This window comes from Petromyzon marinus, chromosome 52 (genome assembly GCF_048934315.1).
Source record: "Petromyzon marinus isolate PM22_M1 ecotype Great Lakes invasive population chromosome 52, UKy_Petmar_22M1.pri1.0, whole genome shotgun sequence".
Lineage (NCBI taxonomy): Eukaryota > Metazoa > Chordata > Hyperoartia > Petromyzontiformes > Petromyzontidae > Petromyzon > Petromyzon marinus.
In genome coordinates, this window is record NC_133718.1 from 2,662,496 (window position 1) to 2,690,050 (window position 27,555).

General features: G+C 55.4%; 1 protein-coding gene across 7 annotated transcripts in view; it reads right to left on the bottom strand.

The window, feature by feature from the left end:
* SCAPER (S-phase cyclin A associated protein in the ER) overlaps positions 1 to 27,555 on the bottom strand; it is a 219,358-nt gene that overhangs the window by 50,814 nt on the left and 140,989 nt on the right. For all 7 annotated transcript variants that reach the window (XM_076075118.1, XM_076075117.1, XM_076075115.1 and 4 more), the window contains one exon: positions 9,049 to 9,164. In XM_076075118.1, the coding sequence (XP_075931233.1) occupies positions 9,049 to 9,164 (116 nt within the window). The remainder of the gene's footprint in view (positions 1 to 9,048; positions 9,165 to 27,555) is intronic.

Sequence of the window (27,555 nt, forward strand, 5' to 3'; positions counted from 1 at the left end):
CGGTCTTGCGAATCACATGTGGTCATCCTGCAGCATCTGTTTAACAAGCCTGACTCTGCTGATGATACTTAGACGGTCGATTCCGGTCCAGAGTTTGCCTCATTAAACAGATACTGCTGCTGGATTACATTTGGTCTGGAAAGACAACAGGCTACTGGCCTAGAAAATGTTTAATTTTAATGTGGAGAGACAGAACAGTGTTCTGATTATATTTAATTTTGCATCAACCAGCTTGTCCGTCATATAACGTCTGTAGTCACGTGATGTACCCAAACAATAACTTCTGTTTAGGCTCACCAGCCTCTCCTACAAAACCATAAAAAAACACATTTCTCTCGAGCCTGTCATCTCTTTGCCGTACTTCCGCAGATTTCCCTCCGAGCCCCTGGCTTTTATCAGATTGATCCGTTTTCTCGCGGACTGGCAGATGCGCGCGTATTTTGTAACGGGCGGACGATACCCGTCGTTTAGGGGAAAGCAGATCCGCGGTGACATCTGCCACGGCGGTCTGGCTCCCTGCGCGGTACGGCGCTCTCGCGCCCGGCCGCCCAAAAGCCATATCTGAGTTCGACGCGGGCACGGCTGGAGGGCGACTCCCCCGTTAAATCGAAGTCGAACCGGCCGTTTGCAATGTGAAGGTTTTAGTGCGGTTTCATCACGAATAATGACCTCACCTTTGAAATAATGGCACTCATTTATTAAATTAAATCCCACCCAGCAGGATAAATGTGCGCCCCCGCAGTTAGGTAGGTCACGTGTGGTGCTTGTGTTCCGGGCGTGGGCAATTGCGGTTGTCAAGTGCAAGCCCAAAAACATCTTTGCCGTGACGCTGGCCATTAGGAGTTCGCCACACGGGGCTCTCCGTCATTCTCGGCGCAGTGTTGCGATCACAATTTGCGACGCTACCAATGAGAAGACTCAAGAGAAGCCAGATGGTCAGATAACGTGAGGTCAGACCCGAAGAGGTCAGGCGTCAACTTTGCCCCAGCTGTGGAACCTAGCAGTGTGGTGGCATCAATAGTAGCAGCAGTGATAACATCTCGACCTTGATTGTTTTGCCGCCAGGTCTCAATTGCAAAAGGGATATTTTGTCACGGGAGCCTCTCGCCACGACTTGCAAATAAAGCGATTGGCGTTCTGCGGCGCTCCTCGCATTCGATCTGCCTGGCCTCCCGTCGTTCCTGGTTCCGTGCCGTGGTGGTGGCCTGGGTCTGGAGCCCCCCCCCCCCCCACCACCACCCCCGTGGCTCGTGCAAGCCGCCGAGCCCGGGAGGAAAGCGCTGTTGGCGAGCGGCGAAGGCCGACACGCACGCGGTGAGGAGCTGAACCCGTGCGACTGGGACGGTAGCGCAGTGCGGGGAAACTACCGTGCGACGATGGACAACGACGATGAATAAATAACCCCGCTTAATGAGCGTCAACCAAAACAGCCCCCCCCCCCCCCCACCACTCAGATGCCTCCTCCTGGTGGTGATGGTGGGGGGGTGGGGGGTGTCTGAAGAGCCAGGGGGAGCTGTCCTCGCTAATGCATTACACCAAAGGTGGCCTGGACATGAACAACAAAGCAATCTCCTGCACGTGCGGGCAAGTGAGTGAGCGAGCGAGCGAGCGAGCGAGCGGGCAGGCGAGTGAACGAATGCAACAACGAGAGGCGCCCGGGGCAAAGAAAGGAAGATGATGATAATAAAAATAAAAATAACGAGGAGGAGCGCGACAATGATGCTGACAGTAATAATATTATTAAAGGATGGAGTGGAGCAGCAAGAAATAAAGAGAGCCGCTCTCGTAGGTAATCTAGCGCTCCACCTTTGATCTCGTAATAAATGACGCTCTCCGTGGGGGGCGGCCAGGGGCTCTGTGAATCGCGAGCGGGAGGGTGGGTGGGGGGGGGGGTAGAGGGGGCAGCCCCTCCGTGCTCGCCCCGCCGCCTCGTTGTGCGGGCGACGCGGGCTGCGGTGACAAGTGCTCTCTCGGCGCTCCCCCGGTTCCGCACCGAGAGGGTCGCCAGGACAGGAGCGGGGCCGCCCGCATCATCTTCATCCTCGTCCCTTCATTTCTCTCGAGTTCTTTGTGTGTGTGTGTGCGCGTGTGTGCGCGTGTGTGCGCGCACGAGGAGCGGTGGCGCGGTGATTAGCGCACTAAACTACGGACCCGGTGTCCCCAGTTGGATTCCCACTCACGGCCAACATCGGTGATGAATGTGTGAAAAGGTCCTGGGCCTCAACTAGGTGTAACGTACTAAACGTCAGCACCGGGGAAGACAAAGGCGGCCGGGCGTGGCACTGGCCACACCATGCCCACAGGCCTTCATTGGTGCTCGCGCTTGCCCCCCGTGATCTCTTAGGCTGAAAAGGGGGGAATCTATGTCTTTGCATTTTGCGAGGGTACACAGGGAGCACATTTCACGTGCGGCGGCGGGCCATCGAAAGCTTTTTGAGAGTGACACCGTGGAGCACAAAAAGAGTTCCATCAAACGCAATGGCAGGCTGCTCGTGAAGCACCGTCTCCGACATGCTAATCACGGGAGCGCAACGCGGCGATGCCGAGGATGAATGCATCTCAAAAGACAAATAGCGAGGGCGAGTACAAAGAGGAGACGCGGAGCGGCGGTTTGGCGCGGCGGCGGCGCTACGAACTTGGGATCGCCCGGCGCACGGCGAACATCGATGGGCGAGCGATATCGCAAGCAAGCGGGGCAAGCGCATGCAACCGTCGTCCGTAGCCCGCGCTGGCCAGCGTGGTAAAGTACGAGCGAGCGAGCAATCACCGTGGCCGAGACAGCGAAGGTCGGCTTTCATGCAACAGTCAATTGACAAAGGGGCTGCAACTTTTTCTTGTTGATGTATACACGATACGCAATTACAGCCGCATGTGTCAATCCGCTGCTGCACGTGGGCCATCTGCACGCCTCGTCAGTCCTGGGGATTGTTTGACCGTACATCACCTCGTTGGTCAGTGCGGGTCGCAAAGCGGGGGGAGGGGGCGCGCGCCCACAACCGGTTCAGGTTTCACTCGCCACCGATGTCAGCCGCGGCTGGGATTGGAGCCCGGGAAAGGACGAATGAGCGGACGAACGAACGGACGAGTGAGTGGGAGCACGCACGTCGAGAGCAGGCGCAATTATGTTTCCGTTGCCTCCGCGCGTGGCTTCGGCGACGAACAATACGCCGGGGAGGAGGCTCTCCGAGTGCGGTGGTTACCCGGATTTGCCTCTCCCCCCCCCACCCCCCCCCCCCCGAGCACGCTTCATCCGCCGCGGGGCTGTCGAGCCGCCCGCAGCCACGAAGGCTCCAACGCACGGCTTCCCACCGCCGCCCGTTCGGAATCGGACACTCGCTTTGGCGAAAAAATCTGGCTCTCCTTTCGAGCGGTGGAATCAATGGAGAGGGGAAGGGGGGGTGGTGGTGGGGGAGGGAGGGGGGAATTGGGGTGGGGGAGGGAACAAGAATCTCCCCCAAAAACGTGGGAGCTACCGATGGCGACGGAGCACCGGCCGGCATGGGGCGACGTGAAACAAAGCCAATCGCTCGGGACAGCATTGGTGCCGATGCCCTCCTTAGCCCCCCCCAATAATTGGCCACCGTCATTACCAGCCATGATCCGTCCCGTCCACTGCTGCATTACGGCCATCCCCAAGAGCCCCATCCATCTCTCACAGCCTCAAGAAGTTAGAATACATCACACGCGGCGTCCAAGCGGGTAATAGAGAGCCCCCCCCCCCCAGCTTTCCGCCATCACCACCTTCGAAGGGAGGCGGTGGTGGCATTGGGCACGTGCGGTTGAGTCGCCCGCCCCCTGACTCCGCCGTGGCCTCGGTGGGGCATAGTTGCGCGCGACGGAGAGACTTGGAGAGGCACGGCTGCATGGTGGCGGGCGTGCCGGCGAGGGAGGCGGTGGGGCACGAGACACCGGCAGCAGTGAGGCCCCACGAGCTTGTTCCGAGCCATCAAAACGCGTGGCTGCCTCTTTGTGCGCCGCCGTCTGATGCGACTCGCCCACGGAGCCGCTTGTGCGCCGCGCGAGGGTCTGCACTTCACGCGCTTATGAGCTCAGTGCGGGCGCACGTGCACATGTGCGCGCGCGCATGCAAGTTTGCGTCTGTGTGTGTGTGTGTGCTTGTGTGTGTGTGTGCTTGTGTGCGCGAGAGGACGTGTGTGTGTGTGTGTGTCTTTGTGCGTGTGTATCTGTCAAAGACTGTGTGGGGAGCGGTAATGTAGTGGTTCGCGTGCCGCGCTATGAACCCGGCGACCCGAGTTCAATTCCCGCTCACGACCAACGCCAGTGACCATTATCTGAACCGGTCCTGGGGCTCCCGTAGGTCGACTCAGCATTAAATGAGTACCTGATGCGGTGTGTAAACATCGCGTGGTGCTGGCCTGCCACCCCCCTCGTGTGCCGTGCCGGCCTTCACAGGTGCTCGCGATCAGCATTTTCCCCAACAGTCTGTTAAAGGCTATGCGGGTGATCTTTGTCTATGTTTTTTTGTATATCTGCAGAAGCGGTGGCGCAGTGGTTAGCATGCTGCCCCCCGAACCTGGTGACCCGAGTTCAATTCCCGGCCATGGCTAACATGAGTCGCCTATACCTCCAATGGTACTGAGTTAACTCGGCTGTAAGTACTTGTTGCGGTGTGTAAAACACAAAACACAGGGAGACAAAGGTGGTAGGACACGATGCTAGCCACACTACCCCTGGTGCGCCATGTCGACCTTCATAGGTGCTCGCTGACAGCATATGCCCCCCCCCCCCCCAACTGGCTGTGTAGGCTATACGGGGGATCTCCGCCTTTGTGTGCGTGCTGCAGAGTGGTGGTGCAGCGGTTTTGCACGCTGCGCCGCATTCTCAGTAACCTCGGTTCAATTGCTCACCACTTGCACGTGGTTTCTAAAGCTATCCGTAGCCACCCATAAGGCAATCATCGTTCTCAGCCACGAGACATTTGAATGAAGGCTTTCCCAAGCCCTCTCCATGTCATTCGCGGTCTCACAACATAAGGGCCCATCCAGCTGCTGAACCCAAGCTGATCTCATCGCCCCACCTCCGCTGTGGATTTTAGTCTCGGCCACGTTCCCTCGGCCCAAAACATAAAAATGCACCTCTCCATGCTGCCTTGCGCCCTTTGCCAGTGTGTACGTTGGTCCACACATCAGAACAGGTAGTAGCATGCATTGTTAAAACTAAATAACTGCCTTCTTTAGAAGGCAGCAACAGCGGTCCTATCATTTGTGATCATCATCATGATCACTTCCATCATCACCACCATGGTCAGCGTGACACCAAATATCACCATCACAGTCAATTGATAATGAGCGTCCTCATTATCGTTGCATTATTACTGCAGTGAGGGAAAAAGTATTTGATCTCCTGCTGATTTTGTACGTTTGCCTACTGACAAAGAAATGATGAGTCTATAATTTTAATGGTAGGTTTATTTGAACAGTTATGAATTGATTTGCATTTTAATGAAGGAAATAAGTATTTGACTCCCTCTCAATCAGAAAGATTTCTGGCTCCCAGGTGTCTTTTATACAGGTAACGAGCTGAGATTAGGAGCACACTCTGAAAGGGAGTGCTCCTAATCTCAGCTTGTTACCTGTATAAAAGGCACCTGTCCACAGAAGCAATAAATCAATCAGATTCCAAACTCTTCACCATGGCCAAGACCAAAGAGCTCTCCAAGATGTCAGGGACAAGATTGTAGACCTACACAAGGCTGAAATGGGCTACAAGACCATTGCCAAGCAGCTTGGTGAGAAGGTGACAACAGTTGGTGCGATTATTCGCAAATGGAAGAAACACAAAAGAACTGTTAATCTCCCTCAGCCTGGGGCTCCATGCAAGATCTCACCTCGTGGAGTTGCAATGATCAAGAGAACGGTGAGGAATCAGCCCAGAACTACACGGGAGGATCGTGTCAATTATCTCAAGGCAGCTGGGACCATAGTCACCAAGAAAACAATTGGTAACACACTACGCCGCGAAGGACTGAAATCCTGCAGCACCCGCAAGGTCCCCCTGCTCAAGAAAGCACATATACATGCCCGTCTGAAGTTTGCCAATGAACATCTGAATGATTCAGAGGACAACCGGGTGAAAGTGTTGTGGTCAGATGAGACCAAAATGGAGCTCTTTGGCATCAACTCAACTCGCCGTGTTTGGAGGAAGAGGAATGCTCCCTATGACCCCAAGAACACCATCCCCACCGTCAAACATGGAGGTGGAAACATTATGCTTTGGGGGTGTTTTTCTGCTAAGGGGACAGGACAACTTCACCGCATCAAAGGGACGATGGACGGGGCCATGTACCGTCAAATCTTGGGTGAGAACCTCCTTCCCTCAGCCAGATCTGGAAAGAGGAGTGGGGCAAAATCCCTCCCGAGATGTGTGCAAACCTGGTGGCCAACTACAAGAAACGTCTGACCTCTGTGATTGCCAACAAGGGTTTTGCCACCAAGTACTAAGTCATGTTTTGCAGAGGGGGTCAAATACTCCCTCATAAAAATGCAAATCAATTTATAACATTTTTGACATGCGTTTTTCTGGATTTTTTTGTTGTTATTCTGTCTCTCACTGTTCAAATAAACCAACCATTAAAATTATAAACTGATCATTTCTTTGTCAGTGGGCAAACGTACAAAATCAGCAGGGGATCAAATACTTGTCTCCCTCACTGTATCTATTTGAAAACGACGATCATTATAGGACACAGGGATATTATGGCCATCATCGTCGTCTTTTGCCGGAACACGCCTCCTCCATTTATTTTCATCGCAGTCTTCATCGCTTTCACGTTCACCACCAAATGATCCACGCAATTTCCGCGAGACCGTGAACGTCATCGCACTCGCCCAACTTGTTCACGTTCACTCACCGCCGACGGCCGAGCGCCGAGGCTCGCTCGGTGGACAGGCTTGGCCGGCTCGCTGGCCCTCTCTTGTTGTTTTACGGCGCGGCGCTAATGCCGGGCGGCCCGACTTGTCGCGGCTAGCCCCGCGCCCACCAGCGTGGAACGCAAACGGAACCGTCGGCAAAAAAACGTTGAGCGGGCGGCGCAAAAATAATTTAACAGCCGAACGTGTCTCCTCATTTTTTTTGTGCGTGCGCGCGCGTGCGTGCGCGTGTGTCTCTTCGTCCCGAGACCAGAAACGACAAAAGGCGCGCAACAAAAATTGGAACAAACCGCACCACTGCTTTCGCTTCCGAAGGTTACGAAAATAAAGGCGAGGGGGGGGCAGGGCGGGGCGGGTGGAGGGGGGCCGTGGGGGGGGGGGGGGGGGGGGGGAAATTTGACGCATTTTTTCGTCTGCCTGAAAACCCCCCACCCCCCTTCCCCCCCATCCGTCCATCGCGCGGCCGGACAAAGTCAACGAGACGGCAACGTCGCCAGGGTACGTGGGGCGATGCGCGACGCGACTTTGAGGGATGTTTTCTTTAGGGGAAATTCCGCGCGGCGCACGGGAGGAAAGTTCCCGGAGAAATTGATGATGGGGGGGGAGGGGGGGGGGCTTCAATGCGATAACCGCGGTTAAGGAAAACAATTATCACGCGGCTGCGATTACGATGAATCAAATAATCACGTGACTCTTAAAATGATCGTCAATGTTAATTAGGTAGTAATGCGACGATTATGATCGGACTATAACAATTAATTTCAGTGTGATTATGACCGTAATGACAACGACACTGATGATAACGATGATGACCAAAATGATGGGACCGTTACGATGATGACGATAACCAAGACATTGTTACAATGGTGATCGATATCAGTGTGAGCACTGTCACCAAGATGATGACGATCACCAAAATGACCATCTGAATGTTGTTACGATGATGATGATCAATGTCACAAAGACCATGATGAAGACATCGAGTTTCTTGTGTCTTTATATGACCCACTGGGTCTCTATCTGTGTCTGTGGGTCTCTATGTGGACCACTGGGTCTCTATGCAAGTCTGTGGGTCTCTATGTGGACCTCTGGGTCTCTATGTTGAGTCTGTGGATATCTATGTGAACCTATGGGTTGCTATGTGAGTCTGTGGGTCCCTATGCGAGTCTGAGTCTCTATGCGAGTCTGTGGGTCTCTATGTGAGTCTGTGGGTCTCTATGTGAGTCTGTGGGTCTCTATGTGAGTCTCTGGGTCCCTATGTGAACCTATGGGTTGCTATGCGAATCTGTGAGTCTCTATGCGAGTCTCTATGCGAGTCTGTGGTTCTCGATGTGGACCTCTGGGTCTCTATGTGAGTCTGTGGTTCTCTATGTGAGTCTTTGGATCTCTATGTGAGTCTGTAGGTCTCTATGCGAGTCTTTAGATCTCTATGTGAGTCTGTGAGTCTCTATGTGGACCTCTGGGTCGCTATGTAAGTCTGTGGGTCTCTATGTGAACCTCTGGGTGTCACTGCTGTGGGTCTTTGTGTGGACCTCTGGGTCTCTATGTGAGTCTATGCATCTCTATGTGAACCTCTGGGTATCTATGTGAGTCTGTGGGTCTCGATGTGGACCTCTGGGTCGCTATGCGAGTCTGTGGGTCTCTATGTGAGTCTGTGGTTCTCAATATGGCCCTCTGGGTGTCTATGTGAGCCTGCGGGTCTCTATGTGAGTCTATGGTTCTCAATATAGACCTCTGGGTCGCTATGCGAGTCTGTGGGTCTCTATGTGAGTCTGTGGTTCTCAATATGGGCCTCTGGGTCGCTATGCGAGTCTGTGGGTCTCTATGCGAGCCTGCGGTTCACTATGTGAACCTCTGGGTGTCACTGCTGTGGGGGATCTATGTGGACCTCTGGGTCTCTATGTGACTCTGTGCATCTCTATGTGAACCTCTGCGTGTCCCTGCTCGTGCAATCCACCTGCACGCATTATCTCCAGAGACCTGAAAACCCGGGCCGGACTTCGTTTCTTTCGCAACCGCCACCAGTGTTCATGTCCTTTGCAGTTGCGTGCGCCACGTGCTGTTGTCCTGCACCACCATTGCTCTCATTGCTGTGCCCGCACGTGCTACTGCTGCGTGTGTGCGTGCGTGCGCGTGCGTGCGGTGGCGCGCGTCTCACTTGAAGGGGATGCGCGTGATGGTGTTGGGCGAGCTGGCCGACGCGATCACCTGCAGGATTTGGCCGAGGCTCTCGAACCCGCCGCTCAGCTGGAACGCCACCTGGTCCGCGGGGTTCTGCGAACCCAAGGGGGACGGAGACAAAAAAAAACACGCCGCCCCGTGCGGCCTCTACGGAAACTGTCGGGGCCAGTGCTGTTCGCGATGTGCCTAGTAAGGCCGGAGCGGTGGGGTGTGGCCGGGAAAACAGGCCCGGCCGCCTTGGTCTCGCCATCGCTGATGAACCAAGATCGCAATGTCTACTCAGTGCAGGGCTGGGACAGGTTCAGTGTCGTAAATGCCGCTTGTGCTGTTTTTCAATGGGATCATAGCTCAGTCCATGAACCACGACGGCACTGCTCTGACGAGCACGGTTACTCGATCAGCCGCGTCGCGCATGGTAGGGTAGAGTGTGGGTACTGGCACATCTTCCAAAGCGAGCGTGAACAAGCAGGACAAAGTACCCTCCACAGCTCCGTTTGGTGCAGGCCCTCCATGCCAGCAGTGGGGTGTGCAAAACAATTGCTGGGCTGTGCCTTGACCGCATTTTACATTGGGATCTACATCTGCGATTGTTTGTCATCTGTCGGTCGTATCTAGTGCTGTGCACGACGCACGCGGCCACCAGAATATGGTTGGCGAGCGGGGCGAGTGGGTGGCTTGGGTGAGCGGGCAGGTGAGCAGGTGAGTGGCCAGCACACGTAGCAACCCACCTACGTTCCCGGCCGCCAAGAAGCCCCGCTTCTCACAGGGTGCTCGCCAGTTACCTCCTCGCTGCCGTTTCACCGCTCCCACCCCCCCCAACTCTCTCTGCGGCTAGCCACAGCACAGCTGTTTGTGGTCGTGCGCTGCTCCGTTGCTCTCCCACGCGCCGCGCATCCTTTGGGATGACGTCCGACGCTTAGCTCCGTGTGCTACCCACGGTGGAGGTGCTGGCTTTTACCATCCAACTCTGGGCCAACCGTTTGACCAATTCAGCTGCTTTTCTAATTGATCATCTTCATGAGAGTTAAAGCTTGATTTAAAGCTTTCGTGACTGCAGGAATTCACATTCATGAGTTATCATGATCATCCCCAATACAGATGGACAGACGGAGTTAACGCATAATCGCTTTCAACTCTGCGTGGAAAGCATTAAAAAAATACCGTAGACGCTGCATCCCGTGGCTCGGTCGTATTCCACGGGTTCCCACCTCTGGGTCTCATCAGCAGCCTGCTGCCGTATCACAATTCCAACGGAGGCTCCATACCGCGGCCCGCGTCCCCCCCTTGCTCATCAGAGGCACGGCCGAGGCCTTCAGCCGCAGGGGCGTGCAGGGCGCCAAGACGCAGGTGTGGGGTGTACTTAGAGAAACATCAGAGCGACCCCCCTCACCCACCCCACCAACAACCCCCCCCCCCATCCCCGTCTAATCAGTTTCCGTGAGATCCTAATCAGATCATACGGGCGAGATGTGGTCACCGTCCAGAAAATCCATCGCTTCTTGCTTCATCGGCAGCGTCTCCCTCGAGGCTGCCTAGGGAACGACTGCCCGTCGCAACCCGCTCGCACCGCTCGCTCGCCCGTTGGCTCGCCCGCTCGCTTGCAAATTCGTTAACTCACTCGCTCGAGCGCCCACTCGCTCACGTGCACTCGCTCGCTCGTTTGCGCGCATTACGTATGCACGTGCGCAAGTTCAAAGGTGCTGCGTTAAAATGCAACGGTACGTTGGGCGAACGAAGGACAACGTAGGGATCGGGCGCTCTGCACAGCTCCAGTGTGAGCTGGTCGTAGAAGCGTAATCATCCGGCCCTCGAACCGGTCGGTGACTCGGGGGCGCGATTTGATTCAGCACGCTCTTCATTTGGTCTCAGTCTCATTTGTACCATTTCTCATTGAGTACAGCTCGTGTGCGATTGCATATGATTTGTACGTCAATCGGAAATAACCGGTCCTCAAAAAATCACGCATGGACACACCATCCACGAATCCCGAGCGCGACAATCGTTCTAACCGACGAATCGGGGCACGGTGTCGCGCCCGGAATGCAGGGAGGGATTCCCGCACAGCAACCGCACGCGCGACACACGCAGCCAAAGAAACGATCTAAACTCGCGCGGGCAATGCGCCGCGTTTGATCGCGAGAGCACGAATCGGCTTTTAACCGACGGCATCGTTCGTCGCCCAGTTGCGAAAAACTCGCCTGAATGACAGTTAAACAATTTGCAATGCGCGAAATTTTTTCGCGGAACGGGCGAAGCGCTTAACGGAAATTGGCTCCACGACGACAACGCCACTGCCGCCACCGCCGCAACGCTCCAGCGCAGTTGGAAACCCAAGCCGTAAAAATCAGCAATGTTCCCATTTTTTTTTATTTCTTCAGTTAAAAGAAACTCATACGGGCGTAAACGCCGGGCAGTTTAGCCCGGGCTTCAGATGGAGAGGCCTATGAGGCGTGGCTAATGACTGCTGCCCTGGCCGTTAACGACATCAGCTGGTGGGCGGGGTGGGGGGGGGAGGTGGGGGGGGGGTGAGGGGGGAGGTGATAGGGGGAGGTGACGGGCACTTGGGTGAACGCTGCGGGGTGGGGTTAGGTCAGCGGTTCTCAACCTCTCTGGTACGGTGGGCCCCCTAATCGAGATCACCGGCTGGTCCCCACAAACCCCCCCCCCTACCACCTCCAGGCCGTTGAGCCCCCCCCCCGCCCCCCCCCACCTCACCCCCACCCAGATTACTCAGGCCACAGTACACAGAGAGATCGCATGTCAACGTCTCTCGTCTACGCGGTGTTAGCAACGCATTTGTTTCATGTTGCGTATTACTGTGTTTTGGAACCACCAGGTTAAGGGATGGTGGGGGGATGGTGGGGGGATGGTGGAGGGGTGGTGGGGGGATGGTGGGGGGCAGTTATGGGAGACGTGAGGGCGGTTGTGAGAAGAAGAATATCTGAAGCCTCCGATGTCATGTTCTTCCAGGGCGCCCCCACCTGGGTCTTGGGTTCAAGGGCTCCCAGGTGCTTCAGCGCCGCGCCGGGAACGGGAGCCAGGGCGGCGTGCCACCCCAAACCGTGCCGGCTCGCAGCATGCCGAGTCTCTGCTGCCCACACGTTTCTGGGCAGCTACTGAGCCACGCGTGGTGGCGCAGGGGGATGCTACCAGTCCCGTTTTTCCCAGGATCTGTTCCTCTTGTTGAGCGAGGAGGCGGTTTCTTCCCAGGGAAATCTGTACATTTTCACTGGACATCAAATGTTCCGGGTTGTTGTCAGTCACGTAACAATGCTACAGCACTCGGGACAATGCATTCACATGGAGTGGTCCTTATTGTCAGATATTCTTCTTCTTCCCATGAAGCATTGTGGTGTTTTTTGAAAAATTGGAGGTGGCGACCGTAAGTGGCAAGACACGTCTATGACCCCACGCTTTGGAGTGAGGGTTGGTTGATCACGGAGAGATTTGTAAACTCCCGTAACCCCTGCTGGGCTGCATGCAAGGTGGCCGATCAGATGGCAGACGAGCAAGGGGCTTGTAAACCTATCTGTGCGGATCTTTTGAGTGTTTTTTTTTTCCGCATGCAATTTTGCTACCACATGCACAACAATCATCCACGGAGTTGGCCACACATCACAGTGTAGCAGGACCTTCCTGAACTCGAACCTTGAGACTCGGTGAGGATTTCCAGAAGACATCACGTGGTAGCGCCTGAGCGCCGTGTTCAGCCTGACGATCCCCAGTGCACAGATCAACCACGGCTCGACTCCCACCGCGTTGGGGTTCAAGGTTCCATTCACGCCGAATAGCAACAACATTAATAACGTTCAGTCGTGTCAATCCACTGCTGGATGAAGGCATCGTCATGCCGCGTCGGTTCACGGGAGAGGGTCGTGTCGATGACCAATTTGCGAGCGCAGGCCTCGGAAATCTGGCCGTCGATTTTGCAACAACTCCGAGATCCGGCAGCAGTGAGGAAACAAAGGCGAGGGGCGCTACCGATCGTGACGACCTCTTGACCTTCACCGGATTCGATTACGAACGACACACTCTTTTGCGCTATCGTGGGCACCGGTATCGAAATACCTGCAGATGTCACCGACCCGTGTATCGCTGCGTGTAATGGAATAGCACAGCTGCAGGTTACTGGCCCCGGCACTGCCGCCCGGCTTTTCGAGGCAGAAGCCACCCGTTCCTCGGTGCCATCGGTGGAATTTCTCAAAATCCGGCTCAGCCGTCTCTCAAGGGAGGCGGTTGTTCCGAGGCAACCACCGGCTTGGGTTCCTTTACACCCCCAGGGGGGGGGGGGGGGGGGCAGAGTAATATTTAACCTCTAAAGATGGCATTGAAAGGAACAATTAGCGAGCCATAAAAGTTGTAAATACCAGCTCAGCGGACCAAAGATACACATCGAAATGTACCCCCCCCCCGGTTCGGTCGCAGCTTTTGCCATCCGAGGCTGCGGGGGGGGGGTGGGGGTGGGGGTGGGGGTGGGGGTGGGGGGGGGGCGAGGAAGGAGACGCGTCCCGACGGCCGGCGCCAGCGGCGTCCCGAAGGGAGGTGCGCTGCACCTCGCTCGTCGCTCCTCGCCGGCGCGGCGACGCTGCTGCTGCTGCTGCTGCTGCTGCCCGTTCTCTCTTCTTTGGCCCTTTCACTGCTGCTGCTCTATGCTCCGGTGGTGTGTTGGGGGGGGGGGGGAGGGGGGGAAGGTTTTGGGGGGTGGGGGGCTTAAAAGCCATAAACAGCGCTAATGCGAGCGCTTTTGCCGGCGGCGGTGGCGACGGCGGCGCTCTCCAGTTGGGGCCGGTGGGCGTTGGCGAGGAGGAGGAGGAGGAGGAGAAGGAGGAGGAGGAGGAGAAGGAGGAGGAGGAGGAGGCCCCCGCTTGAGCAAACAGCTCGGGGCGGCCGACTTGAGATGCGGGAGATTACCGCTCATTCCGCGAGCCCGGCCCAACCCCAAGGAGGGACGTGAAACAAAACGCACCGAGCGTCGGACCGCTGTCCTGCTCCTACACGCTACCCCCGCCTCCTCCTTCTCCTCCTCCTCCTCCTCCTCCACCTCAGCCACACTCCACCCTGATATGACCCCTGCTGTCACCTCGGTGTCACTGAGTCTAAGACGGGGGCGTCTTAAAACTATCCAGCATTTGCGACCCAACAACAATCCGTTTCTCTCAATGTACTTCAATTGTAAATGTTTTGTGTGTACTCTCCAACACACCGGTGTGCCGTACTAGTCACGAAATTGGCCACGTTTTGTTCTTCGTGACAAATCTTTACTAATTGGCTGTGTCGGGCGGTGGCGGGTTTAACGACACATTAATATAACCCAAAAAAGGATCTCTCCGCGTTGCCATGACCCACATCCGAGTCCTTGCAGAAAAGGCCAAGAGAGCCGGCGAGTGCCGTGGACAGGAAACTATCGCGAGTACGTCGATGGGATTCTCGAGTTGCTCCTGTCCAGCAGCGGCCTCCCGACTCCGCAACGTTGTCGTGGCACTGCCGCCGTCTCTACTGAGGAGCTTTGCTCCCCCTCGGGGCGGGGACGGGGGTCTCTCGGCTCTCGCCGGTCGCTCTCTCACAACGCGTCCTGCCCAATGCCACTCGGTTCCGTTTGACCCCATGGCCCGCTGGGCCGTGCTTGTCGAGTGGGGTTAGGGCCGTGCCCCACCGTGCGGCCAGCAGTGGCCGATTGCAAGACAGCCTCGCCGGGCGCCTAATTATGGCTGCTTAATGGGGTGTTAACGCAAGGCCTGGCAGAGCGCATGAGGTTTGGGTTACCGCGTACTGGTGCTGGCCGGCCCATCGCTCAAACCGCACCGTACCCCAATCTGGGTGGGGGAGTTTCGACGCGCGAGCGTGTGTGCACGAGCGTGGTTTTTTTTGTTGTTGTGAGGTTTACAACGAAACAACGGAGTGGTTAGGTAATTAAAATAATAAAGCTTGGCATGTCGGCTGGAGGAGGAGGCTGGTTGCGCGGTGGTTAGCGGGCACCGTGTTATAAAGCCGGAGACCCGGGGGGTGTTAAGGTCGGTCAACGGCTAAGATCAGTGGTGGGTGATATCTGAAATGTTGCTGGGCCTTCTCTAGGTTGACTCTGCCTTAAGTAAGCACCCGGTGCAGCGTGTAAACATTAACACAGGGCAGAAAAAGGTAGCCGAGCGTGGAGCTAACCACACCACCACCTCGTGCGCCGAGCCGGCTTTCATATCCGAGTGATATGAACCGGTCCTGAAGTTTCCCCTTCACCAACCCGCACCGACCGGTACTGACCGGTATGGTGAAGTACGGTATGGTGAAGTATGGTCGTCTAATGACTGTCATGGCATGGGGGAGGCTTCCGTTCACAAAAGTGGATTGGCTAGAGATTGCAAATTGTAATTTTATTGTCAGTGCAATTGTTTTGAAGATAACGTTGCCAAGCGAAGACTCGTTTTTCGGCAGTTTACCGATTGGTGCGATCATCGGCCATTTATACTACCTAGTCCCACACACTGGGTTTTATTTTTATATCTTTTATGAAATATGACAATGACCGGCATTCAAGATTAACGACGGAGTGGCAGGCAAAGGAGGAAGTGCCAGTCACGCTACGCGTCTCTACGTATTTATATACGTAGACGTTTATGGGTCTTTGTGCAAGTCTACGCAAAAACAACTCAACGCATTCGTCCTTCGCGTGGTCAAAAAAAACTGATGCTCTGCTGCTGCTGCTGCTGCGTTGACAGTGGTCCACAAGCGCAAACAGCAACGCGACTCAACGCGTTCCCCCATAAACAACACTGTCGTGGCCTTACGATGAAAAAAGTTCGTAGCAGGCGACGTTTCGGGCAATGGGCCCTTCTTCGCAGCACGCAGAGGGGCACCAACAAAGGCCTGGCACCACAGGCTGCACGGGGAGCGCGCTGGTTGCGCGTAGGACCGGCTTGTCCAAAACCGCGTGGTTCAAATTACAAAAAAAAAACGAACTCTCACATCCGACCCCCGCCCCGCCCCCCCACCACCACAAATAAAAAATACTGCGGCTCAGACAACAAACTACAGGCAAACTTCCTCGGAGATAAAGCGACAACAACAAAAACAAACCCGCAAACCAGATTGTTACTGTCATGGTGGAGCAGTCAAACAGAGCTTATCGCGAGGTGCTATCGCACAGCCGACGTCCCACTATCTCGCTCATTCATTAACCCTCGACCGCCACTCGCGCGCGCGTTCAGCCGGTCTTTCCGGGAGAGAAGACTGCACGGGTCCCTCTGTCCTCTGTGCCGCTCGTAAAAGTAAAAAAAAACCAAGAACGCGCAGCAAACACAAAAATGCAAAACGTCCCGGGCGTCGTTGCGGCGAAGGTGGCACACCACGGTTGTCACGCGTGGCTCAACAGCGCACGGCGGCCTCACCGAGCCTCCACGGTTCATCTCCCGGTGCGGCGCTTCAAACAACGGCACGGTACGGGCGGGTCCAGCCGCGGTCAATAGGGAGGCCGCGCGCGTGCGTGCGTGCGTGCGGTGGGGGGGTAAAGCGTGGCGTTCTTCTTCCACCTCATCCAACGCATCTGGGGGGGGGGGGGGGGCTCTCTCTCTCTCTCTCTAGAGCTCCAACTACGCGGCGGCCACTTCCGCCAGCAGCGGCGTGAGACGAGGAGCAACGTGCGGGGGGGCTTGCGCCTTTGCCGCATCGTACACGCGTGGACGGCTCCCGCGGGAAACAAACTCGAGGGTTAATGCGCCCCGACGCCAACGCACGGACCCCTCCGAGGAAGGAGGCCCCCCCACCGCCGCCCCCCCCCCCCCTTCCCCACCCCTTGCCAGCCGGCGCTCGCCAACGCCCTTTGCCAGGCGGAGAGAATCCTCCGCCACACCGACACCGACGCGGTCGTCGCTCCGCGCTTGCTCGCGGCACAAACATTTTCTTGTTGCATCTTTATAATGAGCGGTGCGGGAGAAGCGTGGGGGGGGGGGGGGGGGAGCGGTGGGGGCGGCGGGGAGCGGGGTGCTCTGTTATGATTCATTAAATACCCACGGACAATGCAGGCTCCATTAATCCGTGGCTCTCGAGTGGACGCGCACGCGCGCGCGCCCGTAATGAATATCGTTATCGAAAGTGCTGCCCCATTACGCCGCCTTTGGTACCTCCGTTTACATTGTGGCTGCTGCTGCTACCTCTGTTGTTTTTGTTGTTGTTGTTGCTGGAGACGCGGAGCACCCGACTGCTTTGTTAAATACCTTCACACGGTGGGGGAGGGCCACGTGCACCGAGAGGCTCGCCCATACCGCCGATGAGCTGTTTACTTGAGACCCGATTGAATGTTTCCCCGCCGCATTAGCGACAGAGGCCACAGGCATCGCTGTTCGTGCGGTCAAGACGAGCCCTCGTTATTTTTCGAGGCCCTTAATGGATAACGCACGCCGCGTACTCCGCGTGCGTTTGCGTTCACGTGCGGTGCCCCTCGCCAACACCGGTGACAATTACAGTAAAACCTTGGATTGCGAGTAACTTGGTCTGCGAGTGTTTTGCAAGACGAGCAAAAATTTTAAATAAATATGAATTTAATAAACGAGCGAGGTCTTGCAATACGAGTAGTACGTATATGCTTTGTCTGCCGAGCGTCACGTGATCACAACTGATATGTAACGAGTGCTTTGATATACGAGTGCTTTGGATTACAAACACGTTTCCGGAACGAATTATGCTCGCAATCCAAGGTTTTACTGTATCTGTACCTGTCCTGGGCCTCCCCTAGGTCTACTCAGCCTCAAAATGAGTACCCAGTGGGGTGAGTAAACATCGTCACGAGGGAGACAAAGGCGGTCGGGCGTGGCGCTGGCCACCATCCCTCACCCCCCCCCCCCCGTGCCGTTCCAGCCTTCATAGGTGCTACTCGCTAACAGCACTTGCCCCAACAGTCTGTTGAGGCTACACGGGCAGACCTTTGTCTTTGTGAGGACAATATGCCCCCCCCCCAACCACAGGGAGAGGCACTGCTCGCGAGCGCCGATTGAAGCCGGTACGGCCTCAGAAGGGGGGCAAGAGGGGATAGCCAGCAGAAGCAGCAGCACCACCACCACCACCGTGCCAGGCAACGTCCGTCTCCCCATCGCACACTTCACCGGGCGCACTCATTCAAGGCCGAGCTGACCTAAGCCAAGGGTTGCCGCAGGACAAGTTCCCGATTCCGCGAGCCACTGGTGGGAGTCGGCATTGGCCGGGAACTCGGCTCACAGGGAGCTGAGTGCAATCTGCGAACAGCGACATTCCCCCTTCCCCAAATGCACAAACAAGGAGAGATGCACGGAGGGAACACGCAACGGAGGCGTTTTTTGCGAGGCAGTGACGGTGGCTCGAATCCAGGTCTCAGCCGCCCGTGATTCAACCGGTGTTTCAACCTGGTTACCAATGCGTAATGAAACACCCACAATCAATTTAGTTGCTAAATTTCGCCGATTTCTATCTCTGAGACAACAAATACAAGATATCTGCCACGTGACGAACATTCCTCTCTGCCGCATGACAATCCTCTCTCCCGCACCTGCGATTAGCATGTTTGGCTACGTGAGGTGGGAAAGAAGTTCAACATACACACGTACGTACGTACGTGATGCACGGGAAAACGCACACTCGTGCTTGGATTAAGAAGGCGACATTTGATTCGATGTCGGAAGTGGTTCTGGGATAGCACCTTCCGCGGACCGTAATCTGACACGCAGGCCTGCACGCACTGCTCTGGGGTCCAGTCACGCATGGCTTCATCGTCTCATGAAACAATTGGCGGTCCGAATTAAAATGAAAAGAGACAAAGTAGCATTTTGTTAAAATGACACAAGCTCAGGATGAAGGCACGAAGCAGAGCACAGGTACCATGAGCTCAAAGGCCCCCCCCAACCCCCCAGCATGCGACTAATTGGCAGGTCTCACCAGATTAGCATAAGCCTCTTCCCCTAAATTAGCAGCCCGATTATAAAACGGATGATCCCCAAACGTAAAAATACACACACGCAGGAGCCGCGGGCACCCCCCACCCCCCCGTCCGCCTGGAGACACGGCGCGCCACCCATGCTGCGCTCGCTCCCGCATCGCCCGCTAAACGTAATTATCGGAGCGCTAACGAGACAGGCAGACACACCGCGGGGGTGCGTGACAATAGCTGGGCACGCGCGCCACGCAGCCGAGTGGAAATCGCGGTGTGTATGTGTGTGCTTGTCAGGGAGCGGTTAGCGCCCTGCGCTTCAAACCCAGCGGCCAGAGATCAATTCCCGCTCATGGCCAACATCGGTGATGGGTATATGAACCGGTACTGTCTCTCCCCACGGTCGACTTAAATGATTACCTGGTGCGGTGTGCAAACATTAGGCATCGTGGAGACAAAGGCGGCCGGGCGTGGTGCTGTACGTGATTAGTGTAGTGCGCTACGAACCCATGACTAACACCAGTGACATATATCTGAACCGGTCCTAGGCCTGTGTGTGTGTATCTGGGTACGCGCGTGCGAGCACGGCGGTGGTGCCGGTGTTGGCGACGGGAGGGGCTGGCTGAGGACATCACAGCGTGGCAGATGGGGACTAACAGGATTACAAATCCCCAGTAATTCTTACGAGCTAAATCCGAGCAGCGGGAGGTTAGAAATCAATTTGTCCCACCCGGCAAGAGTAATCAAATCAAACAAGATAGATACCCGCCCGCCGCCCGCCCGCCCGCGCTCGCTCGCTCGCTCGACACTCGCGCGCTCGAGACGGTGTCTTTGTCAAGTTTTCCTTTTGACGTGCAGCTGCGGCAGCGTCGAGTGCTGTCATCCCATACTTGACCGGCGCACGACCAGCGGCGGCGCGTCTGCCGCTCGTCGCAGAGGTTTCGCGCATCGAGCCCAGCGGCCGCCCCGGTTAATACCGCTGGTGAATTTCGCCGTAAACGCGTCGACTCGGCGGTGCGCCGTCCCCGCTCCGTGCCGGCGTCATGGTCAAAATATGCCAAACTGACACAACTAAAATAATTAAAATATTTCAAACCAGGCAAGGCCCACTGAGCTGTATAGCTTTTTTCTCAGGAGCAACCTGCCCACAAATTATAGCTCAACGAAGTGGCTCATCATGTGGAAAAGTACAGCCGCCAAATGTGTAGTGAAAAACCGGAGGACCCGGAGAAAAATGTACGTGAAATCACGGGGAGACCACGCAAACTCCAAATATACAGCAGGCGTCAGGGGTCGGGATCGAACCCACAACCTCCTGTAGACCAGGCAAGGTAGTTAACATCTCCTAGCCACCGTGCTGATGATGAGAGAGAGAGACACGCAAACTCCAAATATACAGCAGGCGTCAGGGGTCGGGATCAAACCCACGACCTCCTGTATACCTGGTGAGGTAGTTAACATCTCATAGCCATCGTGATGATGATGATGAGCGAGAGAGACACGCAAACTCCAAATATACAGCAGGCATCGTCAGGGGTCGGGATCGAACCCACAACCTCCTGTATACCAGGTGAGGTAGTTAACATCTCCTAGCCACCGTGATGATGATGATGATGAGCGAGAGAGACACGCAAACTCCAAATACACAGCAGGCATCGTCAGGGGTCGGGATCGAACTAACGACCTCCTGTATACCAGGTGAGGTAGTTAACATCTCCTAGCCACCGTGATGATGATGATGAGCGAGAGAGACACACAAACTCCAAATATACAGCAGGCATCGTCAGGGGTCAGGATCGAACCCACAACCCCCTGTATACCAGGTGAGGTAGTTAACATCTCCTAGCCACCGTGGCGAGATGTTAACTACCTCAGCTTGAAAACGACTCACAAATGACCACAATTGGGTGAAGCCACGAGGCAATATCGCCCCACCTTCCGTGAAACTACCGCAGGCCGTGCCCGTCCTCGAGACGTAGCACCTTCGTGATAGCCTCGTGCCGCGAGGGTGTCTGCCACGAGCAGCAAACGCGCCAACGATTTGAGTTTGGGAAATGAAAGGGAGTGGGGGCAGCACTGGTCAGAGTGCAAGACCGACAGACGACGGGGCGGGGGGGGGGGGCGTGGATATCTGAGCGAGACCGCTTTGACCGACGAGATTTGCTTATGTTCTTGGTTCTTTCGGTAAAGTCACGTAGAAGGGAAACAATAAAATAAAAAAATATATAAAAACAATAAAATTCTCACGACGTTTCCACTGCAACACAAGCAATTATCATCAGGTGTGAAAACCACTGCAAGAAAATTTGAAAAAAGTGGCGGTTATTTTTAACGTTAGCACCACGGAGAGCGTATATTTCATATATTTTTTTATTATTTTATTGTTTCCCTTCTACATGACTTTACCAAAAGAACCAAGAATATGAATCCCTGCAGTCACGAAAGCTTTAAATCGATATTTGCTTAATTAGCTTTGTTTTACGTTTAATGCCCTCTCCCCCGATTGGTATCCACGGCCGTGACACTCGGAACGCTGTGTGCCGCCGTTTGCGATATTTCGTTTTGTACCAACGCATGGAGTGCGTGTGGCGAAAACACAAGTGCATGGGGGGATGACGCTCATCGGTGTCTTAGAATTAACCAGGAGACCCGCTGCTAACACAAGTGAGACGCGGATAAGCAAAGTATATGTGTTTAAGAATAGGTTTTAACCTTTTTTGGCAATACAACAGGAGGCGTTAAGATGTTCAAACACCAAACAGAAACCTTTTGCAAAGGAATCAAGTACTGCATTAACCACACACGGTATTTGTGGTGAACGTGCAAACAAAAGATGCTCTGATATCATATGCATCATCTTATTTTTCATTCTTTGATACTGGCAAAGAGGTCCGGTGATATATACGTGTTTATTTACTTAAATCGTATAATTTCGGCACGAGTAATTTATGAATTAGACAGCCGCGAGATTTGGCTTCGTCTCTTGCAGCCAGTCTGTCTTGAGCACAGTGCGTTTCGTCTGTGTCAAGTGTCTGCACATTCCTGAGTTTGTTTCTTCTTTAATTCCTACAGTCATTCAAAAAATACTTTCATTGCACCGAATCGCCCGGGACTCGCGCTCATTCCCGTGCGGTCTCGGAAGCTAAGCAGGCTGTGGGCCTGGACAGCGCTTGCACTGCAGCTACCTGTAGCGGCCTAAAGGTGGCTGTAGGCCGCTACGGAAGGGGGGGGGGGGGGCGGGAGGCTACGACGCCGTGGGCAGCACCAGACACCAGCACGCTCCCCTGTTGGAGCGTGCTCCACTCCCGCGGCTTACGCTCCCCCACCATCACCGACCTGCGCTGAGCGGCGCGCGGTCACGCTGAGCGGCGCGCGGTCACGTTTCACGCGACCCACCCCCGCTCTCCCCCACGCGTATCGCACAGAAAGGGCCCTCATCCAGCAGTGGGTCGGCAAAACATGTACGTGCACGGAACCATCTACGTGGGTGTGCGAGTAAACCGAAGCATACTTATGGGGGAGGGTGGCAGGGGGGGAAGAGGGTTATTTCTGTCCGCACTGTGGGCTGGTGGCATCTAGCGGCTGGGCCCTGCACTGCACACCTATCAGAGGTCAGACAAACGTCTCCGGTGTGACTCTCCCACTGGGATTTCGGACCGCACTTGTTTGCCCATCTCTGAGCCTACCTACGCAGCTACTCCGTCAGGAAAGGCGGAGACAAAATGAGCACGGTCCATTGCTGTGCCCTGCATCGCTACGCTCTCCCACGTCAATGCTCTTCCGCCGTCTTGAAACATCATGCACGGACCGAACATGGTGAGGTATGACCAAATAACCCTCCATGGCCCGCATGGCGTGGGAAGGTCCACATCCAGCAGTGACGGCGCTACACAAATTAAAACAAAGGCTCAGGGCCCCAAGCGGCTCAAGGGATCAATGATTCATAACACACGGGGGTGCATCCAATATCAAATTTTAAATCCTAATAACCATAAACGAGATAATTAACATTAACCGGCGCTCTCATCTCTATCCGGCCCGCATATCTGTTTTCTCACCTCGCCAAATCTCTCTCTTCACGTCCGCATCGTCTCTCATCTCGCCGCGTCTCCATCCGTCGCCCGGTAACGCCTCTTGTCATCGGCACAACCCTCGGCTCACGGGCGTCAGCGCGATATACTCCTAAGCGTTCCGCTATTGTTGTCATGAACCGCGATTGTTTACGAACTGCTATCGTTGTGAACCGTGGCGGCCCCCGCGCTCGCGAGGCCAAACAATCCCCCCGAGCGGTTAGCGACACGGCTTGCGGAGTCCTTTATCCAGCAGTGGATTGACAAAGAGTAAAGCTGCTAAAACCATGCACATCAACCACTTCACATGCCTCCTCAGATGGATTGGATTAACTTTTAAAACGTCGCGGGGAGGGCAGAGAAAAGAGGCGTTGAGGGGCTGAACAATCGAGGTCTCAAGCACGGGGTGATGCGTGCGTATTCTTACGCCTGTCTGTGCGTATATATGTAGTGTGGGGAGCGGCAGCGTAGCGGTTAGCGCGCCCCGCTACGAACCCGGCGACCCGGGTTCGATTCCCGCTCATGGCCAACACCGGTGAGGATTATCTGAACCGGTCCTGGGCCTCCCCTAGGGCGGCTCAGCCTCAAATGAGTACCTGGTGCGATGTGTAAACATGGCCACTAGAGACACAAAGGCGGTCGGGCGTGGTGCTGGCCACCCACCCCCTCGTGTACCGTTCCGGCCTTCATAGGTTCTCACAAACAGCACTTGCCCCAAAAGCCTGTTTACGCTATATGAGGGATCTTTGTCTTTGTATATATGTAGTGGTTAGTGCGTGTGTGTGCGTATATATGACGGTGAGTGCACTGTGCTATGAACTCGGCAACCCGGGTTTGATTCTGCTCACGGCCCGACACCAGAACCAGTCGTGGGCTTCCCCTAGGTCGACTCAGCCTCAAATTAGTATATGATGCTCAGCTTAATTTTGATGTTGATTCTCTCATTCATTAACCACTTTTATTAGCTCGCGCATTCGTTCACATGCTCGCCGTCATGGAAAGGAGCTGCTACTACTGTTAATTCGTTCTTGACTCAATCAGCACATCGTTTGTTTGTTTGTTTAATCGTCCGTCGGTCCGTTTATTCGTCCACGCATTCGATCGGAGCAACCGGGCGGGAGCTGCTCTCACATTGGGACAAGGTCAGCTGCTGGGTTTATTGTTGAGGGGAGAGTAAAAAGATGATGTGGGGGGGGGGGGTGTGCAGGGGAGGCGGGGAGCGGTGTACCGCTGGCCCGGGGTGAACGGTGGGAGCGGACGGAGGGCACGGGTCGGGGAGGTGAAGGGTGAAACCGGAACGCCTGCTGCTCAGGGCAGCAGGAAGACTCCGCATGTACGCCTGCGCTGCGGGGCGGAGGACGACAACGGGCAACCCCGCCTAGAGGGAAAAGAAATCCGCGGAAGCCGGCCAGAGGATGACAAAGGGGCAACCCCACGTCGGGGAGAAGAAATCCGCGTTTTGTGCCGCGTAATCATTGCTCGAGCGGAGCAGCTCTGTTCAACGGGTAAAGGCGCAGCCTTGCAAGCGCCTGCTCACGCCACTGCTGGTGCAAGGGCCTCCGTCAGAGGGAGCTTTAAAGAGCTCCTCTCGGAAGGAATGTTTGGCCTGTTCTCCAACGTTGGCCAGATGTCTTGGAACAAGTGGAAGTAACCCACACCGTTATCCCACCACACGCAACCTGCCGATCAACTAAGGTGCACACGCATATATAGTACAAATATAGTACGTTATATATAGTACATTAAAAAGCCAACTACAGTCTTCAAGGGATGCTGCTATGGTGTAATGGTTCGCACACCAGGCTTGCAATCCAAAGGTCGGCAATTTAAATTCGTGCCAGTTTATTTTTATCTGCTGCCCACACAACAGAATAATGAATGGGTAAAGCAGTCAGTCAGCAGGTCGTGTGCGGTGGGATAAAGCGTGGGTGTGTGGGATGGGGGTACAGTCAGTCACTGGTTGAGTCGACGATACAAAGAGAACGGCTAAATGAAAACCGTAGACTAAGAGTCTACAACACATCGACAAGTTTCCGTCGCCTAGCCTATCGCTATGGCGTTCAATTAAAACATTCTGACGAAATTAGCACAGCGCACAAGGCCTTGGCATTCCTACGCCCGGTCGCCCTCTCGCCCGCTCACCCTCTCGTCCCCTCGCCCACTTGCCCGCTCCTTTGGCCGACCGTTTTGCACGGAGGTTGGAGGAACGGGTGGGTCTGATTGATCGGCCCTAATGCTCCGTATTGAGCGGCCCGCGCGAGCACTGGCCCACTGGCCCATGCAAGCCGACCTCGCAAGAAATCGGCGGGAGCTGCCCTCCTCCTCCTCCGTGACCACCGCCCGCTCAGCTTCCCCGCTCGCCCGCCCGCCAAACAACCCTCCCCCCGCAAGCCTTCCACCTTCACGCGCAGGAAACGTTTGCAAGCAACAACGAACACCGTGATGGTGAACACTGCGGCGATCCGTCGCCACGATTCAGGCTCGAGATTCAATCCAACACGAGGGTTCTCCGTTGGATTGTTTTTTTCTTGTCTCGTTTTTTTCCGTTAAGACAACGTCCCTCAGCTGTCTATAACGTGCATACAATTTGCATACATTCCTTTAACCACAATCGATCCCACTTGTATGAATCGATGCATAACACCACAAACATGATAAAAAAAATCAGTTGATGAATTCGCAAATTCCTACTTTTGGGGAATGTATTTGTCTTTTGATCATGTAACATATCGAAGGTGTAGCCATGCAAATTGCTTGCTCACAGCCGCTGCCGATGGAAAGGCCTCTCCACTCGGATAGGGGGCTCTAGAGGAGCCCTATAGATGGTGCTCCGGCCTACTCTCCCACACCGGTCAGACATCTCGAAAGAGGTGGGGAATACCCGGCCTGCACTCCACCATACCTGGCCTGTCCATCGGCTGTGGCGTAATCCATGTCTACTGCTGGGTGGAATGCTGGGTGGACTGCAGGGTGGAATGCTGGGTGAAATGCGGGGTGGAATGCTGGGTGGACTGCAGGGTGGAATGCTGGTTGAAATGCGGGGTGGATTGCAGGGTGGACTGCAGGGTGGACTGCAGGGTGGAATGCTGGGTGAAATGCGGGGTGGAATGCTGGGTGGACTGCAGGGTAGAATGCTGGTTGAAATGCGGGGTGGATTGCAGGGTGGACTGCAGGATGGAATGCTGGGTGGATTGCAAGGAGGACTGCTGGGTGGACTGCAGGGTGGACTTCTGGGTGCCCTGCTGGGTGAAGTTCAGGGTGGACTTCAGGATGGACTGCTGGGCGGACTACAGGATGGAGAGAGGAAGTTTGCCCCGTCATTTCAACTGTTGCGCCACGAGATTGGACAGAAGCGGCGACCTCTGGATTGCAAGTCCGGGGGTGTGCGAAGCATTATACACTACGGGGGGCAACCCCAACCTACCTTACAAGTTCGTACCAATGGCAACGACCATAAATGGATACTGAATCGGCACACACGCACGCACGCGCACGCACGCACGCACACACATGCGCGAGTTGCTTCCGCCCTATTCTAAAAAACAGGATGATACTTAAGCTTCTTCGGCACGGCTTGCAGGAAACGGAAAGCCTTTCGCTTACCCCGGTGGCATCACGTAAGTATACATTACCGGCCCGAGTGTAAATCTCAACCCCCAAAAAAACCACCCAGGTCTCCTTGGCTCAGAGCTGGAGAAATAAAGAAAGGCTCCGGCTCATGCGCGGTCGGTCATTAAGGGCCCATCCGTCTGTTAACAGATCCTTCCCCAAGCCTTCAGCGATTCTAAATCTCTCTCTCTCTCCGGCGCAAGCGGTCAGCAAGCGCGACTTTCACCCCCCTTCCTCCTCCTCCTCCTCCTCCAAACAGCGTGCGCTGCCGGCCACCCCCCCCCCTCAGCCGCCCTGTGCCCCCCTTGCCGTCTCACCACCGTCGCCCGCCCAGTCGCCCACCCAAGCCCTCCGACGGCGGCGCTGCGCTACTAAATCTGGGACACAGGGAGGGGGCACGGGACGGGGGTCTTGGTGGTGATGTGGGGTGGAAGCGGCGGGAGGGGATTGTTGGGGGGGGGGGGGGGGAGTGGTTGGTGCGTCGGGGGGTTCTGGCCAAAATTTACGTGCACCTCGGAGACAGCTTCATTTACCGGAGTTGGGTTGGTTCGAGCACCGAGCACTTCAAAGCCGTCCGCTAATCAGAAGCACTCGCGGGGAGAATGACGGCAGAGGAGGCAAACTTGGGAGATTAAGATGATTCAGTGTGCGCGTGTGTGCACGCGTGCGAGTGTGTGAGCTGGTGTGCGTGCGTGCGTACCCGCGCCGTGCGTGATTTACGTTGCGGTGACCGCGTGACCTCCGGTGAATGAGAGAAATATTCTGGCACTTTGTTTTAATTCTAAAGTTGGTCGAGCAGCCACAGGCTCTTGATCACGAGTCGGAATCTGGGCCAGGTCATCATTGTCACCGTCCATCATCGTTCAGCGCAAGCAGTTGTCATCATCATCCATCACAGTCACCAGTCATTATCGGTCAT